Source organism: Xiphophorus hellerii, chromosome 7, assembly GCF_003331165.1.
Source record: "Xiphophorus hellerii strain 12219 chromosome 7, Xiphophorus_hellerii-4.1, whole genome shotgun sequence".
Lineage (NCBI taxonomy): Eukaryota > Metazoa > Chordata > Actinopteri > Cyprinodontiformes > Poeciliidae > Xiphophorus > Xiphophorus hellerii.
In genome coordinates, this window is record NC_045678.1 from 27403119 (window position 1) to 27423734 (window position 20616).

The 20616-nt window shown below is 32.1% G+C and overlaps 2 protein-coding genes across 30 annotated transcripts in view; both read right to left on the minus strand.

Moving 5' to 3' along the window:
• The window catches only part of LOC116723461 (heat shock 70 kDa protein 12A-like), a 276564-nt gene that overhangs the window by 229180 nt on the left and 26768 nt on the right, over positions 1-20616 (minus strand). The gene's annotated exons all lie outside the window — the stretch shown is intronic.
• On the minus strand, positions 383-20194 carry LOC116723455 (intracellular protein transport protein USO1-like). Of its 29 annotated transcripts, none has more exons than XM_032568367.1 (57): positions 20073-20193; positions 18301-18399; positions 17378-17413; positions 17163-17210; positions 16931-16978; positions 16732-16779; positions 16594-16641; positions 16412-16459; positions 16181-16228; positions 15682-15729; positions 15529-15564; positions 15330-15365; positions 15145-15192; positions 14756-14803; positions 14525-14572; positions 14032-14073; positions 13873-13908; positions 13723-13767; positions 13593-13640; positions 13400-13435; positions 13216-13263; positions 12682-12729; positions 12256-12303; positions 12077-12124; positions 11917-11952; positions 11740-11775; positions 11202-11249; positions 10530-10577; positions 10368-10403; positions 9842-9889; positions 9714-9761; positions 9525-9563; positions 9340-9387; positions 8947-8994; positions 8718-8765; positions 8040-8087; positions 7408-7455; positions 7185-7229; positions 6956-7003; positions 6582-6629; positions 6359-6403; positions 6125-6172; positions 5942-5974; positions 5430-5477; positions 5201-5236; positions 4955-5002; positions 4745-4822; positions 3734-3781; positions 3578-3625; positions 3345-3392; positions 2805-2876; positions 2669-2716; positions 2456-2503; positions 2208-2388; positions 2022-2123; positions 1817-1894; positions 383-1714 (listed from the first exon to the last, which is right to left on the minus strand). In XM_032568367.1, exons 1-57 carry the CDS (start codon positions 20081-20083, stop codon positions 1517-1519), a joined length of 3024 nt encoding a protein of 1007 aa, XP_032424258.1. In that variant the 5' UTR covers positions 20084-20193; the 3' UTR covers positions 383-1516. The 29 variants fall into 29 exon arrangements, with proteins under 29 accessions (XP_032424258.1, XP_032424259.1, XP_032424265.1 ...); XM_032568368.1 differs by having other exon boundaries at positions 9525-9560; positions 20073-20192; XM_032568374.1 differs by lacking the exon at positions 8718-8765 and having other exon boundaries at positions 20073-20194.

A 20616-nucleotide genomic window follows, 5' to 3' on the forward strand; every position in this document is an offset into this window, starting at 1 on the left:
TTTGTTGGTGTAACAGGTATCGAGTTGCTTCAAATTTTAACCCTGATATGAAAAATAATGCATAAACAGCATTTCAGTCTCTATTGTTGGCTGTAGACTCAGTGAAAGAGAAAGATATTAAAAAGATGCTAAGCGTAAATGGAAACAAAGTAAAAGAAAATTAAAAAGTGAAATTTGAACAATCATCCATTCTGCTAACAACTGTTTCACAGTTTTAAATAAGAGAGCTTTTGTTATCAAGTTACAATTATTTTCTTCATGTCCTGCTTTCCATGTATTGTGGTATTTTAAAAATTTTCATATTTACTCACAGGTAGTTAAAGCAATGATCCTCTGTAGAAGAAAGTAGTAAGATATAAAAAGTAAGGTAAAGGTAAGAATGTAATTTTGTAATGAATTTTATTTTGAAAGTATCAATAATTTCCTTCCTATGATGTGATGACCATGTCAGCAGCAGAAACACGTCTCCTGATATTAAAGCCTCTGAACCAGATTTCTGCTGCTCAGATGTTAAAGCAGGTCGCTGGTTGACCTTTAGATGCTGCGGACTCGCAGTATCTAAAGGTCACGGACCTGAGAAATGACTGAATCTTTGGTTTGACAGTGACCTCTGGTGGCAACAAGCTGTGACTGTAGCTTCCTGAGAATTGCTTGCCTACTAAAGGAATAGAAAAGTGTGAAATATCTGAATGGAAGCTCATCCACATGTTTTGTTCATTCAGAATCAGGGACAACCTACATTTTCATATTGTTCTATATGTAGGACTTCTGTTAAGAGACTAAACTACAAATCCAGATATTGATTCTTTTTTATTCATCCATAGAAATCATGTTTTTGGACCTGGACAGAACTCCAATAAGGAACGGGATAACATGTGAGTGAAACCCAGGATCTTCTTCCTCCAAGGCAGAAGTGGCAACCAATCCATCTCCATGCAGCTGCTTTTCATTAAAATGAAAATAAAATTGATGATGATGACATTTATGTAAGAGGTATTTGTTTGGAAGAATTGGATTAGATCTCTGAAGTCAACATCTACAGACAATCTTAAAAAAATATTGCTGTGACTGCAGGAACAATAACCATCCAGAGGGATTTTGTTTGTTGATTTCCAGCATCTCTCTGGTCGTGGATTGGTACCTTGACTTGGACATAATTCAACTCACTTTCACAAACATTTCACACTACAAAACCAAACTCTATGCAGAAGATGCATTTGAAGGCTAATATATACGTTAACATGATTTGTGTTTTCTAAGAATCTTCAATGGATTTTTTTCAGAGTGTAGAAAAAAATAAAGATATAGAAAAAAAACTCCAGGTATTAAAATACAGCAGCTATGTTTCCCGGTAAGAACTCCAGCTTAAAAGTAGAAAGAATTCCCCTTTTTTTTTCTATTTGTCATATTGTTATACAAAGGAAATCCCACAAATGAACAAATACCCTTAATATAAAAATTAAGAAACAAGAAGTGATGTCAGAATCTGTTTTCCTCATTTCTGCATCTGCTTCTTCTACATGACAGGTGGTTTGATTTCTCGAGGAAAAATATCCCAGGAGTCAAATCCAGGAACATGGTTCTTCCAGTCCGGCTGAAGAGGAGGATTGTTTAGAGCCATCAAGCAGCTCAGCCAGTAGCATTCAGAGGTCAGAGGTCTCAGATCCACCTTCACTTCCTCTGGAAATTCACCTAAACATTCTGGGAAACCAGTCTGAGAAGGAAATGTTCAATGTTACACATTGATTGCTCCATCAGAGCTATAAATGTATCTGTTTTCTGCCTGGTTTCCAAACTGGATCTTCTGTAAACATACCTTCAGAAGTTCTTCTTTGTTGGTGTGGAACAGAACCATCTGCAGGTTCTGAACTGTGAGCTGTCTGTACTCTTTAACCTGGAACACAGGAAGATACTGCTTACACATCTCCTCATGCTGCTTACACACCTCTTCATGCTGCTTACACACTTCCTCATGCTGCTTTAATGATTCTGTAGAGAAAGCTGTTCCACAGTCCAGTTACCTTCTGAGGAGTCAGTCCACCGCTGGACTCAGACTGTTGGAACATCTCTTCTATCTGCTGCTTCCTTCTCTTCATTTTATCTGATGCATTTCCAAATGTTTTCTACAGAGATCAGTTCCATATCAGTCAAATGAGATCCACAGTGACATTAAACCCAGCAGCTTAATGTCCTGAGATCAGATCTACCTGAATCAGATCTTTGGCCTCCTTTGGGTTGATCTTCCTGGACTTCAGCTGATCTTTGACTTTTGGCCACTGCAGCAGTTTCAGGTTGTCGTACATCTCAGTCAGTCTGGTTTTACTGACCGGGTTGTTCATGCTCTCAGTGTCTCCTGTTTTTAGTGAAGCGGCCATCTGTGTTGCCAGTCTGTCAAACAGTTAGTTTGGTTATTTATGCAGCAGGTCAGTAAATATGATGTTTCATCTTTCTGTACCTGTCTTTGACTGATTTCAGTTCTTTTTGTTTTTTGGCTGTTTCAGATCTGTGGAGGGAAAAGTGAAGCTTTGAGAGACACATCATTTGAGTTCAGTTATAATCAAACATTGATATAATATTAACAGTTGAATGAAGACCTGCAGATATAAATCATTAGGTTAAATATTAGGTGGGAACTTGCTAAACAAAATGACATTGGAAAATTTCTTACTGGGCCTTTGTGAGCTTCTCTTTGTAAAACGTCTCCATCTGAGTCATACTGTGTTAAAAGATACAAGTTATTAAAATCATCAGTTCTCTGATTTCTGGTTATTCATGGTATTTTATGATTAATTTAAAAATCAAACCTTTCTTTGTGTTCACATCCTTGTGGGTTACAACGCTGGGGGCTGGATCTCACATCTGCTGATTCCTGCAGTCTTTAATTAAATAAAATATTTGTCATTATTTACTTTAATATGCAGGACTGAAGGCAGAAGGTAATTAAGTTAATTTATATTATGCTGATTCACAACAAGTGATGTCTTAAGATACGTCTTTGTATCTTATTCCTTTGCAGGTGAGTTTAGCTGAAGTAATCAAAACCAAACTAATTTGGGTTGCAGATTGCTGCTTAGAGATTTTTTATCTTGAATTAATAAACTGATTCTCTGCTAAAAGCTTCCTCTTGCAGTCAGTTGTTTGTGCTTTAGATCACAAGTGAAGCTTTAAAGATAGTTCCAGAACATGCTGGATGGGAAAAACACTTTTAAAAGTCTATTTTAAGCAATCATGACTCATTCCTCACTGTTTAGCCTGCAGTATTTAAATGACATAATGCAAACAAAATGCAGATTTGACAGAACTGAATATAAATTTGATAGCTGAGCTTGTTACGTGACTTATACCTCTGTTTGAGGGATTTCACTTCTTCCTCTTTTTGTTTCAGTTCAGATCTATGAGGGGAAAAATAAACAAAGTTTTAAAATAAATAACTAATAAACTATGCACTTAGTTTTTCCATATATATATATATATATATATATATATATATATATATATATATATATATAAGCTGAAAGCTCTTGAACCCTAATATTGTGATGATATTGTGATGATGGGGAGACAGAACAATTATTACCTCATATGATAAAGATCATTTTCATGTGATGCCTTTGTTTTGGTAAGCCTGTGGCAAAGAATTGACTAATTAAATCTCCACAACACAGTTTATGCCATAAAATGACAGAAGTGTTTAAATGAATGATTTTCTTTGAGCTTGTTGTGTGAATTTTACCTTTCCTTCAATGATTTAAATTCTTCTTCTTTGTTTCTTAGAGCAGATCTACAAAAAGGGAAATTGTGTGCAAAAATGTCAGTCTATGTGACTTGCCAAAATTATTAATACTTCTGGCAGATTTACATAAAAAATATTCACTGAACTAAGAAGTTAGATTAAATGATTCTCTCAACAAGTGTTAAAATAATGTAACAGCAGTAGAGCTCAACCAGTATTGTTTATTCTATTGACACTGATACTGAAATATTCAAGGCATCTAACTGCCTGTGCTTTTAGCCTAATGATTTCATTTTCTTTTGTCTTTATAATGAAATGATTATTTACATGTAAATGTGATATTTCACTATTAAGATTGTGTAAAATCTCAGTCATTCATTTATGAATTTCTCAGTTTCAAGCTAGATATCTAATTAATAAGCTAAATATTTACTTAGCTGAAAACTGTGAAGTGACAGCTGTGATAGCTATGACAGTTATGAATGAATGAAAAACATGGTGAAAATATGGTTTAGAAAAACATTTTCCAACATGCAAAATAATTCAAATTATTGCTGGTAACTTTTAACAGTGTAACTTTACTAATTTTACAGTCCATGGTGTCAGGCTCATGAATTGTAATCAGAGACAATCACACTGACAGGCAACAGAGGAGACCATTGTTATCACTAATGAGGCAACCAAGGTCAATATTTAAATTCCTTTAAAAATGATGAGCTGAAAATTTATACCCTTATCAATTAAAACCTAACTACTGGGAATAAAACAAATCTTCTGTATAATTGCTAAACTAGACTTTCCTTGTTTGTTTTTTTGGTATTTAGATGATTCAAATCTTTGAAGTTGCAACATTTTCTTTGCCATCACCCTAATTTTTAGCTCCTTCTCCATAAACTGAACATATTCATTTACACTAAATACAAGTGCTTGAAAGACAAAGGGATAAATATACATAAAAGACGTAAACTTCTCAAAATCCCTTAATCAGTGTAATTTCTAAAGAAATCTTACATTGTTTCCTCTAATTTCTGCTTGTGAAGGTCTTCAGCTTCTGCAGCAGGTTTGGAAACAAATAACTGTCCTGCCATTCTGTAACAGAAAATAGAAGTATGACCTTTACATTTTTCATCTACAAACATCCTATTTCTTAGGATACATTGCAGAAAATACATTTTATAATTGTAAACAATTTATATACAGTAATTTTAAATGTTAAAGTACCTGTCTTTGAAGGAAGTGAATTCTTGCTGTTTTCGTTTCAGAGAGGTTCTGTTAAACAAAATGCTTGCATGTTATTGTAACAAAATCAATTAGAGGTTTTAATGTTGCCACTGATATTAAAACGCTTATTAGATGAGAAACATCCTGAATGTAGCATCCTGGTGCTACATCCTCTCTTAACCTGATATGCATTTTACATCTGTTAAAGTTTTTAAACTTTAATAAGGTAAACAAAATATTACGTACTCTGTCACAATGAGTTTTTTCTCCATGTCTGTCAAACTGTAAAACATAAATAGTGATCTGAATTTAATATAAGTGAACAATCCAAAATCAACCATCTCAAAACACAGTACAATAACATTTGCAAAAAATCTCAAAGTAACAATTGTTTAAAATTTACAAAGAAACTGATAATTGATATTGAAAACTCAGTATTATCATATAAGCTGTTCAAGGTCTCCTGAATCAATACCTTTGATTTAGTGATCTCACTTCTTCCTCCTTTTGTTCTAAAATTGATCTGTAAAGAACACAGAAACATGTTATTTAATAAAGATTTAAATGAACTTATAAAACATTGAGTCTTCATTGTTTTATTAGGTCATATATGTTGCAACTGTCCAGGATTAATAATTTATTGGGTTATTGTCTCCTGTAAATAAACAATGAATTGATCTCTTTTTCATGAGAAGTCAGTCTGAGTAAAGGTATAACAGATACTTTTCTTCATAAATAGATTCAACAGGAACATCACAGAACTTGCAACACGCTGAATTTATTTCATGATCTCTAAACAAACAAACTGTTAGATGAACTGTAACATTTAGCATCCTGATACCTGGAGCTGAACATGTTCTGATAGATTCACATGTGAAAAAAATCCATCATAACATGTTGAAGGAAAATTCTACAATTGATGAGCAAATGGAGTTTCTCAGAGATATAATGTTTAAAATGTGATATTTCAGATTGTGGGAACAATACCTTTTATCGATTGTCTCCAGTTCTACGTTTTTCCTGTATTTAACAGAAATATGCAAAATATATTTAAAGTTTATATGACCTCCAAAGAGCTTTAATGTGATGTAGACAAAACTAATGTTTTACAATCTATGATCAGAAAATATATTCTAGTCGTCTCATGTAAAATCACATAAAGAAAAATACCTCATCTCCTGGATCTCCTTTTTGTGAGAAGTTTCTCTCTCAGTCAGTCTGAGTTAAAGACATAACAGATACTTTTATTCATAAACAGATTCAGCAGAAACATCAGAGAACTTGAAACACACTGAACTTCTTTCATGATCACTAAATAAACAAACTGTTAGATGAACTTTTCCACATAATATCCTAATATCTGGAGCTGAAACATGTTTTGTTAACTTGTTGTGTGAACAATACCTTTTAATCTCTGATTTTAGTTCTTCATTTTCTCTTAAAGCAGATCTGTAGATTGGAAAGATTGAAAGTCAGAAAACTGTCCAATATGGTTAAATATATAAAAAAAACATTACATAAACTCATAAGACTTTTTGACATTTTAATAATGAGCAACTGTGTTTCTACAACATGTGTTAAATATATTATCAATCATTGTTTTTTAGCTTTGACTTGTGAAAAATACCTTTTATTCTCTGATTCCAGTTCTTCTTCTTTTTGTTTAAGGTTCGACCTGAAGAGTGAAGAATAAAATGTCTGAAAATCTCTTATTGTTATTTAGTCAATAGGATGATTTATTTAGATATTATTTATTTTATATTGGCTTTTGACAAAATTACAGTGTTCTGGTGCACTACATGTTTACTTTGATCCAAACTCAACTGAAACAAGGCAGAGTAACATATTTATGTAGACCAAAAAAAAGACAAAATCTTCACTCTGTCCAACTCCAAGATTGTGCTGTGAAACTAAGACTGCATAATATAGGATCTCCAAACCCTCCTCCATGTTTCATTATTTACCCAGGTGATATGAAAATCTACAAATAAAAACTCTTACTTTACTTGCTGGAGCTGATTTTCTAGTGATGTCTTTGTTTCAGTCAGACTGTGATAAAGATAAAACAGATCATGTTCTTAAAAGATTCAGCAGGAACATCAGAGAACTTGTAATGCATTGAACTTCTTTGATGATCTCTAAACAAGCAAAATGTTAGATGATCTTTTTCCACTTAGCATTATGATACAGAGCTGAAACATGTTCTGTTAGCTTGTTGTGTGAACAATACCTTTTAATCTCTGATTTTAGTTCTTCATTTTCTCTTAAAGCAGATCTGTAGATTGGAAAGATTGAAAGTGAGAAAACTGTCCAATATGGTTAAATATATAAAAAAACATTACATAAACTCATAAGACTTTTTGACATTTTAATAATGAGCAATTGTGTTTCTACAACATGTGTTAAATATATTATCAATCACTGTTTCAAGAGAAGAATTAAAAAATACAAACTTCATCTCATGGAGCTCATTTTCATAAGCAGTCTGTGTTTCAGCCAGTCTGTGTTAAAATAAAGTAGATATGTTTACTTTTTAACGCAAATTCTGAAGTGAAATCAATAAAAATGCAAAATATTTAACAATGTAAACAAAAACAGAAAATTTACAGTAAGCCTGGACATGCAGCCATAAAACCTGTCAATCTCTCAATTTCTTTTTAAATAGTTTTGTGTGAATAACAGAAAACCACATTTTTTCTAAACAAGTTGTTCTTTTCTTCTCAACAAACAGGACTTCAGAAGTAATAAAGTGATACTTTACAATAGAGTATTCAGCATCAATCTATATACTGTTTTTAATTTCATTTAGCACAGAGTGGAAAACTTTGTGTGTCTGATTGGTCAACAAAGTCCAATCAAATTGTCTCAACAGGTCATAGTCAGCATTGGTTTCAATTAATGCTTAAAATACAGATAAAATAATACCAGAACATGTCTTCTATAGTAAAAAAACAAAACAAAAATTGCACCCACACACAAACACGCCCACATAAAATGTTTTCTATATTTGTCTCGTCCATCTAATTAATTCACCATCAAATGAACTTGCAATCAAAAATACGTTACATTGAACAATGATGAGTACCTGTTAGAAACTGATGCCAGATCTTTTTCTTTTTGTTTAAGGTCATATCTGAAGAATAAAGAATAAAATCTGTGAAAAACTAGCCTTTTTATTTTGAGACAAATAGTAAATCCATTCATCCATCCAGTATTATAAACTCTTGTCTCTAGTGCAGATAGTGCTGGTGCCAACGGTCAACTGGCGAGAGGCGGGGTACACCCTGGACAGATCACCAGTCCATCATTGGACAAATAGTAAGTAGGAAGATTTCTTTATTATTAGCATTTTAAATAATTATATAGTGCTTTCATACACTACATGTTTTTTGTAACCCAAACCCAAGTAAAATAATTCAGAGTAACCAATATATTACAATAAAAATAATATTTAACTTCTCTATGACAAAATTCCAAGTCTATTGTGGTTCTGTGGAACCAAACCTGAATTCTTGGACCCCAGCCTCATGTAGGAACTCTAAGCTCTTCTGTACATTTCAGAAATTAAACATATGACTGGGTAACATTGTCACCTTCCTATAATAAAGGTCAAAAGAAGATTTGCATGAAGTGTTTTCTTTTTTCCCAAAAACACTTTCTGTAAAAAATGACTTATTAATCTATGAAGATAACGATAAAAATAAGAAAAGAACCGACCCTGGATAAAGTGGAAGAAAATGGATGGATGGATAGAAAAACTTACTTCACTTTATGGAGCTCTTTTTTATGAGAAGTTTCTGTCTCAGTCAGTCTGAGTAAAAGATAGAACAGATATAATTTTCTTCATAAACAGATTCAACAAGAACACCAGAGAACTTGTAATGCATTAAACTTCTTCCATGATCTTTAAAAGAGCAAACTGTTAGGAGAACTTTATCATCCTGATACCTGAAGATGAAACATGTTCTGTTAGCTTGATGTGTGAACAATACCTTTTAATAATTGATTGTAGTTCATTTTCTTTTTGTTTGTGGTTAGACCTGAGGAGAGAAGAATAAAATATGTGAAAATATCTTATTTAGAGAAAAAGAGTCAATAGGATGATTAATTTATTTTGGCTTTTAACAAAACTACAGTGTTCTGGTAAACTGCATGTTTACTTTCACCCAACCTCAACTGAAACAAGGCAGAGTAACTTACATATTAACACAACCCCCTACAAAAAAACCTTTCTCAGACAAAAGTCCAACTCCAAGACGATTCTGTGAAACTAGGACTGAATCCTTGGACCTCAGGATCATGTAGAAACTCCAAACCTTCCTCCACATTTCAGTATTTACCCAGGTGATTTGGTTAAAATCTACTAGGAAAACCTCACTACTTACTTCACTTCATGCAGCTCATTTTCTAGTGATGTCTTTGTTTGACTCATTCTGTCATAAAGATTCCAGAACAAAACCATTAATTTCACATATTTCAAAGTAAAATCCCAGAACTGTGGAGTGAACTGAGATTCTCAGATTACAATATTTAAACTTTAATGTTTTATGTCAAACTTTGGAAAAAATACCTTTGAATAACTGACTCCAGTTCTTTTTCTTTTTCCCTGTTTTCAGAGGAAAAAGAAGAACGATATTTTAGATGTTTATGACCTTAAAAGGGTTTTAATGTTGTGATTTAGACATGAATCCTGTTTTTATTCTCTATAATTAATAATAATGTTTAATGTCTCATCTAAACACTTAACGCAGTAAAATACCTCATCATCTGGATCTCCTTTTCATGAGTAATCTCTGTTTCAGCCAATCTGAGTTAAAGAAAGAACAGATCATGTTCCTCACAACATAGTTTTAACATGAACATTGTTATCTTGTTGTGTGAACAAACCTTTTATTAACTGATTCTAGTTCATCTTCTTTCTGTTTCAGTGCAGATCTGAAAATTAAAGAATAAAATTTCAGTTCTTCTTCTTTCTGTGTTATCCTAGATCTATAAAGGGTGAAATTATTTGTATAATTTCACATATGTCAGTTAATACTCCAGAAATGTTAATAGTCTCTTCATTAAATAAAATAAAAGATGATTAAAGTATATTTTTACCTCACATCATGAAAATGTATCTCCAGATATAGCACCATTATTTGTTCTTAAAGTTCTTCCCAGATTAACATAATCAGCAAATTGCTCTCTAGTTTCTTCTTACTGTCAATGTATCAATTTTAATGAACACTAGTAACTAAAAAAAAAGTTGTTTCCTCTGATTCAGAGGAAACAGCAGAAAGATATTTTAGGTTTTTATGACCTTAAAAAAGTTTTATTGTTGTGATGTAGACATCAATTCAGTTTTTACAGTTTATAATCAGTGATTATATTTTAGTTAATGTCTCAACTAAACTCAAATGCAGAAAAATACCTCATCATCTGGAGCTCATTGTCATGTGATTCCAGGCTGTGATAAAAATGAAATAGATAAAAGTTTTTCCTTACATCAATTCTGCAGTAAAATGAACTGAAACACCCAGATTTATATCTTATATATTATGTGTTATTTCAGGCTTTTGTGAGAAGAAAATACCTTTCATTGACTGATTTCAGTTCTTCTTCCTTCTTTACTAAAGCAGATCTATAAAAGGTGAAATTACTTGCTTTAGATACACAGCTCTAGAAAAAATGAAGAGACCTCAGCACTGAACCCCATTGAAAACCTCCTGGTTATTCCACTATCTGAAGATTCCTGAGTTAAAACATTAGTATTGCTGTTTCCAAATGAGTATGAACCTGTTCAGTCAGAAACAACCAGTCAGAGCCAGGAGGAGGGTCCTAGCGCTATCAGTCACCCTTGTGTACATGCTGCTCACACTCTCTCCCCTTTTCTCTCTGCTATGCTACAGCTTCTCCCCATCAGCAGACGTTGCCATGAATGTTCAGGCTAGCTACCATGACAAGCGAATAAACAGTTTCCCTTGAACAGTAAGTTATTTCTCCTCCATAAGCTCAGTGAGTAGTGCATACATGAGCTTGATTGACAGCATTCTCCTCCTGGCTTTGCTAGGTTGTTTTTGACTGGGAGTGGCTAATTTCTAAAGCTAAAGTTTTTTTCTGATTATCTGTCTCATGTTATACTGTAAGGACATGGTGACAGTTCTAACAAACATGTAAAACAACCAAAAAAAAACAAAACATTTTTTAATAAAAGTTATGTACCTCAGCTTTAATGGCACATGTAAAAACAAATAGAGAAAAATACCTCATCTTCTGGATCTCATTGTCATGGGATGTTTTTGCCTCAGCCAGTCTATTTTAAAATACAACAAATTTTCAGTCAGACTGTCGTAAAGATACCAGAATAAAACCATTAATTTCACATTTCTGATATAAAATCCCAGAACTGATGAGTGAACTGAGATTCTCAGGTTACAATTATGAAGCCTAGGCGTAAATTCAAGCTGTGAGATTCTCTTCAGCCTATTGGCATCATCAATTACCACGCCTCCGCCTCAGCTAACCTCCTCCCCGTCTCCCCCCTCATCCTCCCGTTCATCTTCCAGGCTCCAGGCTCCTTCCTTTTCAGGCTCTGCTCCACCAAGCCTGTCTTGTCCCGGGGGAAGATTACCCTGAGCTTCGCCCCGAGCCGATCATCTCAGCGATTCTCAGCATTTCTGCCGGTGACCGAGCGCCAAAACGTTCGGGCCAATAAAACTTTTTAACTGCCGATTTTCTCTGTGTGAGTCTCTACAGATTAAATTTAAACTGTAATGTTTTATGTCAAACTGCGGGAAAAATACCTTTGATTGACTGACTTCAATTCTTTTTCCTTTTCCCTGTTTTCAGAGGAAACAGCAGAGAGATATTTTAGAGTTTTATGAGTTTTAATGTGATTTAGACATGAAATGTGTTTTTACACTATAATCAGTAATCATATTTAAATAATGTCTCATTTAAACACAAATGCAGAGAAATACCTCATAATCTGGAGCTCATTTTCCTGTGACTCCAGTCTGTGATAAAGAGGAAATAGATAAATATTCTTCCCAACATCAAATCTGCAGTAAAATGAACTGAAAGACTCAGATTCATATCTCATGTTGTAATGTATTTCAGCCTTTAGTGAGAAGAAAATACCTTTCATTGACTGATATCAGTTCATCTTCTTTCTGTCTTAAATTAGATCTATAAAGGGTGAAAATATTTGCATTAGACAAATGTCAGTTAATACTCCACAAATGTTATTAGTCTGTTAATTAAATTTAAAAAATCTGAACGTTTGTGTTATCAAAGCGACAATTAAAGTATATTTTTACCTCACATCACAAAGATCTGCTTCCAGAGAAATATTTTCTACAGTGAGGCTGTTTGGAAATAAGAGTATCTTTGTTTAAACCATAAATTGTTAGTAAAGTTTTTTTCAAATTAACATAATCAGTAAAAAAAAAAAGTGATCCCTAATTTATTCTTACAGTCTACATATTAATTTTAATAAACACTATTAACTATAATAAAATACTGAATTTGGCATGCAGATTAATAATCTATACTGCGATGTGTTCGTTCAGATTATTGTGTGAAATGTACCTTTTAGTTACTGAGTTAAATTCTTCCTAATGCTTTAAAAACATGTTTTTAAAGGAAATAATAAAAATGTGTCCTTTGGATCAATGTGCATTGAATAAAAATGTTCTTCAGTCTTTGTCCAAAATTAATATAGATACAGAGAAAAAACATCATACCTAATCTGCTGTAACTCAGCTACATGAGAACTTTGTATTTCAGGTAGTCTGTTAAAAAGAGAAATTTATAACAGATTGATTTTCTAACATCACAGATTCAACAGAAAACCTGCAACACATAAAAAATTTTAAACAAGCAAACTGTTAGTTGAACTTTCTCACTTAATATTGTAATATCTGGACATGAAACGTTTTCTTTTAGTTTGATCAATACCTGTTATTAATCAATTGTAGCTCATCATCTTTTTGCTTAAGGTCATTTATAAAGAGTGAAGAATAAAATGTCTGAAAAGCTTTTGTTGTTATTTGTGGCAGCTGGTAAATGAGATATTTTATTCATAATGGCATTTAAAAAAATACAAAGTAATATGTTATACTGCATGTTTCCTTTGACTGGAACTTTGATCTGTGAAACTAAGATTGCATCTTTGGACCTCAGGATCATGTACTGTAGGAACTCCAAGCCCTCATTTATATTTCATTATTTACTCAGATAATTGGGTTATATAAAAATCTACAACTAAAAACTCTTACTTCTTTTGATGGAGCTCATTTTCTAGTGATGTCTTTGTTTCAGTCAGACTGTGATAAAGATACCAGAACAAAACCATTAATTTCACAGATATTGAAGTAAAATCCCAGACCTGATGAGTGAATTAAGATTCTCAGACTGTAATATTATAAAGTAATGTGTTCTTTCCGATTGTGGGAAAAATACCTTTGATTGGCTGACTTCAATTCTCCTTCCTTTTCCCTGTTTTCAGAGGAAACAGAAGAAAGATATTTTAGGTATTTATGACCTTAAAAAAGTTTTAATGTTGTGATGCAGACATAAACTAAGTTTTTACACTCTATAATCAGTAATCATAATTTAATTAATGTCTCATCGAAATGCAAATGCAGTAAAATACCTCATCATCTGGATCTCCTTTTCATGAGTAATCTCTGTTTCAGCCAGTCTGAGTTAAAGACAGAACAGATCATGTTCCTCACAACATAGTTTTAACATGAACATTATGTTATCTTATTGTGTGAACAAACCTTTTATTAACTAATTCTAGTTCTTCTTTCTGTTTCAGTGCAGATCTGAAAATTAAAGAATACAATTTCTAAAAATCCTCAATGTTTGCTGGAACCAAACCCCATATAGTCTAGTTATTTTTACATGTAAAAACAAATAGAGAAAAATACCTCAACATCTGGAGCTCATTGTCATGTGATTCCAGCCTGTGATAAAGAGGCAATAGATAAATATTCTTCCAAACATCAATTCTCTCGTAAAATGAACTGAAACACCCAGATTTATTTTCTATTGTAATGTATTATTTTAGGAAATTGTGAGAAAAATACCTTTTTCTGACTGATTTCAGTTCTTTCTGTTTTAGGTCAGATCTATAAATGGTGAAAATATTTGCATTAGACATGTCAGTTAATGCACTAGAAATGTTTTTATCTCGTCATTAAATGTAAAAGTCTGAAAGTTTTGCTTCATCAAAACAATAATTAAAGTATATATTTTATCTCACATCATGAAGATTTATCTCCAGAGATATATTACAAATATTTGCTATCAATGTTCTTTCTAAATTAACATCATCAGCATCTTTGTCTCTATTATCTTCTTACTGTCAATGTATGAATTTTATTAAAATATTGTAATACTGAATTTGTACATGAAGATTAATAATGTTAACTGCGATGTTTTCTTTCAGATTGTTGTGTGAAAGGCACATTACTGATTTAAGTTCTTGCTAATTTCTTTATCCCAAAATCACTTTTGGTAAAAAATGACAAAAGACCATTATTTTATGGAAAGTATCAATAAAAAAAGAGGAAAACTTACTTCACTTTATGGAGATCTTTTTCATGAGAAGTCTCTGTCTCAGTCAGTCTGAGTTAAAGATATGATCAATAATTTTCTTCATGAACAGATTAAACAGGAACATCAGAGAATTTGCAATGCATTAAACTTCTTTCATGATCACTAAACAATCAAACAGTTAGTAGAACTTTTTCACTTAATATCTTAATATCTGGAGCTGAAACATGTTCTGTTAGTTTGTGTGAACAATACCTTTTAATCTCTGATTCCAGTTCTTTTTCTTTTTGTTTAAAGTTTGACCTGAAGAGTGAAGAATAAAATGTGTAAAAAACTATTAGTTATTTAACTAATAGTAACTAATAGTTATTCACTTTATTTAGTGAATAAGTCCATAAAGGATGATTTATTTATATTGGCTTTTGACAAAATTACAGAGTTCTGGTGCACTGCATGTTTACTTTGATCCAAACTCAAACATATTTATTTACACACAAAACAAGTCCAACTCCAAGATGGTTCTGTGAAACTAAGACTGGATATTTGGACCTCAGGATCATGTAGGATTTCCAAAGCCTCCTCTACATTTCATTATTTACCCAGGTGATTGAGTTATATGAGAATCTACAAATAAAAACTCTTACTTTACTTGCTGGAGCTGATTTTCAAGTGACGTCTTTGTTTCAGTCAAACTGTGATAAAGATACCAGAACAAAACCATTAATTTCACATTTCTGATATAAAATCCTAGAAATGATGAGTGAACTGAGATTCTAAGATTATAATATTTAAACTGTAATGTTTTTATGTCAAACTGTGGGAAAAATACCTTTGATTGACTGACTTCAATTCTTTTTCCTTTTCCCTGTTTTCAGAGGAAACAGCAGAAAGATATTTTAGGTTTTTATTACCTAAAAACATAAGAGTTTTATTGTTGTGATGTAGACATCAATACAGTTATTACAGTCTATAATCAATTAATCATATTTTAGTTAATGTCTCAACTAAACTCAAATGCAGAAAAATACCTCATCATCTGGAGCTCATTGTCATGTGATTCCAGCCTGTGATAAAGAGGAAATAGATAAATATTCTTCCCAACACCTGCAGTAAAATGAACTGAAACACCAGATTTATTTTATATTGTAATGTATTATTTTAGGTTTTTGTGAGAAAAATACCTTTTATTGACTGATTTTAGTTCTTCTTCTTTCTGTCTTAGGTCAGATCTATAAATGGTGAAAATATTTGCATTAGACATGTCAGTTAATGCACTAGAAAGGGTTTTAATCACTTCATGAAATTTTAAAATCTGAAAGTTTTGCTTAATCTAATCAATGATTAAAGTATATATTTTATCTCACATCATGAAGATTTATCTCCAGAGATATATTACAAATATTTGCTATCAATGTTCTTTCTAAATTAACATCATCATCATCTTTGTCTCTATTATCTTCTTACTGTCAATGTATTAATTTTATTAAACAATAGTAATACTGAATTTGTACATGAAGATTAATAATGTTAACTGCGATGTTTTCTTTCAGATTGTTGTGTGAAAGGCACATTACTGGTTTAAGTTCTTGCTAATTTCTTTATTCCAAAATCACTTTTGGTAAAAAATGACAAAGGCCATTATTTTATGGAAAGTATCAATAAAAAAAGAAGAAAACTTACTTCACTTTATGGAGATCTTTTTCATGAGAAGTCTCTGTCTCAGTCAGTCTGAGTTAAAGATATGATCAATCATTTTCTTCATGAACAGATTAAACAGGAACATCAGAGAATTTGCAATGCATTAAACTTCTTTCATGATCACTAAACAATCAAACAGTTAGTAGAACTTTTTCACTTAATATCTTAATATCTGGAGCTGAAACATGTTCTGTTAGTTTGTGTGAACAATACCTTTTAATCTCTGATTCCAGTTTCTCTTTATTTTGTTTAAAGTTTGATCTGAAGAATGAAGAATAAAATGTGTCAAAGTCTCTTATTGTTACTTTGTCCTTAGGATCATGTGGGAGCTTCTAATCCTTTTCCACATTTTCAATAAATATCCATGTGATAAAGTTGACTTTAAAAACACTTACTTCACTTCATTGAGCTCCTTTTCTTGTAATTTTGTCGTTTCAGTCAGCCTGAGGTAAACATATCAGAATAAAACCTCACAGCTTTAGTAGAAAAACAAAATATTTTCACTAATATTTCTTTTAACTTTCCAGCATTACATTTTACTGGCTGATTCCACTTCTTCTTCTTTTTGTCTTAAAGTTGACCTGTAGAGGTAAAAATGAACTATTATAACATTGTTTGAGAAATAATTGTGTTAAATCTCATCTTAGCTAAAATTTACATTAACACCAAGGAAGTGAAGTTTATGTCTTAAGTAATAATTTCTGCAGATCATTGAAGAAACTGAATACTGACCTGATCTCCTGGATTTCCTTTTCATGATTATCCCTTTCCTCAGTCAGTCTGAGTTAAATATATAACAGATCAGCTTCTTCACAATGCAGATTAACAGGAACATCAGATAACTTGTAATGCATTAAATTGTTTTCATGATGATTAAATAAGCAACGTTAGAAGAAATGTTACACTTGGCTTCCTAATATCTGGGACTGAAACATGTTCTGTTAGCTTGTTGTGTGAACAATACCTTTCATTAGCTGATTCAAGCTCCTGTTCTTTCTGTTCGAGGGCATCTCTAAAGAGTGAAGAATAAAATGTGTCAACATTTCTAACGTTGTAAGACAATTAGCAAATATATGGAATTACTGGTATTGCACTTAATACTTAAATTTATAAATATATTCTAGTCAATTCATGTCCAATCACATTGTTCTGATATTATAGATTGATTGAAAAACTTACTTTGTCTGCTGAAGTTTATCTTCACAAGTCCTAAGACTGTCAAAAAGATCACAGAATGAAAAGTTACATGAAAATTTACACCATTATAAAAGTGTTATTACAGAGGCAATAGATTTTAATCCCACCAATTTAAAGTTATGAAAATATGAAACATGTATGAAAATGTAGTAAAGTCTTAATTTCTCCAATGATGATGAACCATGAATGAACAATACCAAATTTTGTGTCCTCATTCAGTCATACATGCACTTTATCCCTGACATTCTCTTCATTTCCACAGCTCTAAATTGTAGTTCTGTCTATAGTAAAACAACATTTTCCCTGTGGCTCTTAACCCTCCATTCCTTTTTTTGTTTGTTTCACTGCATTTTACAAAATTGCCTTTTCTTTTCATTCTTTTATCAGGATTTAGACCAGAAATATAAGTTTATAATGCATTCTGGAGTTTAAACATTCAATGCAATAAAAAACGCAGTTGTTTGCCTCCTGAAAATGTTTTCTACTGATTATATTTTTTAGATGATTTGTAACTTTTTCAGATCTTTTGGTCATTAGAGATGTTCTCAGTATGACTTCTGAAACTGAGCTAAGCTTTCTGAAAAAAATAGTTTAATCACATGTAGTTTATTGTTTTATTGAGGGAAGCCAGAAGACCAGGTTGGAATTAATATCTTTAATGTTTAATGAATGAAATAATCATTTGCCATTTGCGTTTTATATTTATTCAGGTCTTTGTTCAATAATAATAACAATAGTTTGATGATCTGAAACATTTCAGTGTGACATAAAAGAAAAAAAATGATGAAACATCTATGTGGGCAAACACTTTTTCATTGCATGATATATTGTGTCACTTTCAAAAGGTTATTTACACAACTTAAACATTTAAAGTTACCACACAACATCTGGAGGGTTCATCTTACCTTATTCTCTCTTCCTCAACTTGTTGAGGTTTTTTCAACTTTTTCAACTTTTTCGACTTTTCTGACTTTTTCGACTGTTTCGTCTTTTTCTTACACGGACTATAGAGGAAAAAATGAATAGATTTAGAATAAAATATAATGCTAAAACAGACAAACAAATGTATAAATCTGTGTTCTTTTCAAGCTGTTAATTTTATCAATCTAGTGCTTTAAAAAACCTTTTCTATAGATTCTGCATACATCACTTCCAAAAGTCGTGATTTTCTATTTTCTGGGAATCAGCAGGTCACCCTGGCTGTGAAGAAACACTGCAGTCCCAGTTGCTCACAGCTTCACCATTATGTTTTATTGTTGGTATGATGTTGTTTTTAATCAAATGCTTTGCTTGTTTTATCCCAGATGCAATGAGACACATCTTTCAAAAAGATTACATATGTAATTATTGACATATTATAATAATATTTTAAGACACTTGTTTTAAAATATTATTTTGTTGAATGTTTTAGTCAGCTTTTGTTTTCCCCTATTAATCCTCCCATTTATGTAATTTTGTCTCATCTTTTTTGCATATTACAGTCGTGAACTTTGACCTTTACAGAGGTAAATGTGGCCTGCAGCACTTCAGTTGTGCTTTTTGTAACCTCCTGTATTCATTATCTATATGTTCTTGGTATAATTTTAGCTTGCCAGTAACTTGTTGCATGGTTTATTTATTTGTGATTAATGATTCATATTGTGGTTCTAGTAAAATCTCAAAGCCAAATAAATCACTTTGTAAGTAACAGATGTAAATGACTTTGTCTGTTATAATTTGTGAATAATTTCTTTAGATTGAGGCAGAACTTATATTTTAAGTGGTTTCTTGATTCGGTGTGGCTGGTCAAACTGAACTCAGATTTCTAAAAACCTGGTAAATCACAACTAATTCATGTAATTCACTTTTTTCCCTAGAAAAATTAATAAATTTTATCACATGTATTTTTGTTATTACTCAGGTTTTCTGTGTCTCATAACTTTTTTTAAATAATTAAGTGTGACCAAAAAGCAAAGATTGAGGAAGTTGTCTTTTTGTTTGTTTTATTTGTTTTTTTCTTTCACAGCATTGTTTTTGGTGACTCTTATTGAATGGCGTATTACTATCATGGTCCTCACATCCCTTAATTAAGTTGTGAGGAAGTTTCTCTTTTTGTTCTTATGTTAAAGACTCTAATCTACCAGTGGCCAAGAAGTTGTGCTTGGAGAATGTGAACCTTGGAATCAGAGTCCCAATTCAAAATGATAATCATGTAGAACAAAAAAATAACCTAATCTCATTTCTCAGTATGAGTTTGTTGGTTCCTCTACTATAATGTTGTAGCTGAAACGAGGTATGACAACTAATAATGTCACACTTCCTGGTAGTGCAGGAAAAACTAAAGTCTCCAACATAATCTGATTATTATTCATCTGCAATATATCACCTGAACAACAGAGGTCGCTGTTGTGCATATCTGCCATGAACCACTGAGTAAATTTCTCTCATTATAAAATTTTGATTTATCTCGCATCTCAATAAATATTCATGAAATTAATAATTTGGCATCTTCTGTTGACTTGCAATTAACACTTTTTAAATGCAATTTATCTTTTGGATGTTATGATCCTATACTCACACTGAGGTAGAATGGATTGGCTCTTTTCTTGTCTGATTACATATGAGTCTTTTAGTAACACAATTTTAAATCAACAGGTTTAATATCACTAAGATACTACTGTAAAGATATTTCTCTTACCAGTTCCCCATTATGACTTCTCTCTTCCTAACTGTCCGTCTACATCAGTCTGTCCGTACCGTCGACACGGAGAAAACACAAATACATTCTGATGAAGGTTTACTATCTCTTTTACTTTTTACTTGACATCAGGACTTACTGGTTTCTGGAATGTGTGACTCATTAGTCATAGCGGCAGACTTTAGCACTGCACCGAGAAGATGTGCTTACTGAGTTATACAAAAGAATTCAACAGCTAAAGTTTTAGGATAGTGGAAGAAAACAACATCCAATTTTTTAACAAATACAAAAAAACCCCCTCAGTTTTGGAACAGGTTCTAAAACATATAACAATTTACACAAAACAACCAATAAAACCTTTATTCTACATATGGTTAATCTTTTTACTCATGCAGAATCTGTTTTGGTTTTATCTGAAAAAGAGAACATTTGTGCATTCGATCATTCCCACTGTCCAAAGGACCACAAGATGGCACACTTTCTTCATTTTACAGAGCTAAAAAAATCATCCTGCCTTCTCTGGAAAGTTCATGGCTAAAACATT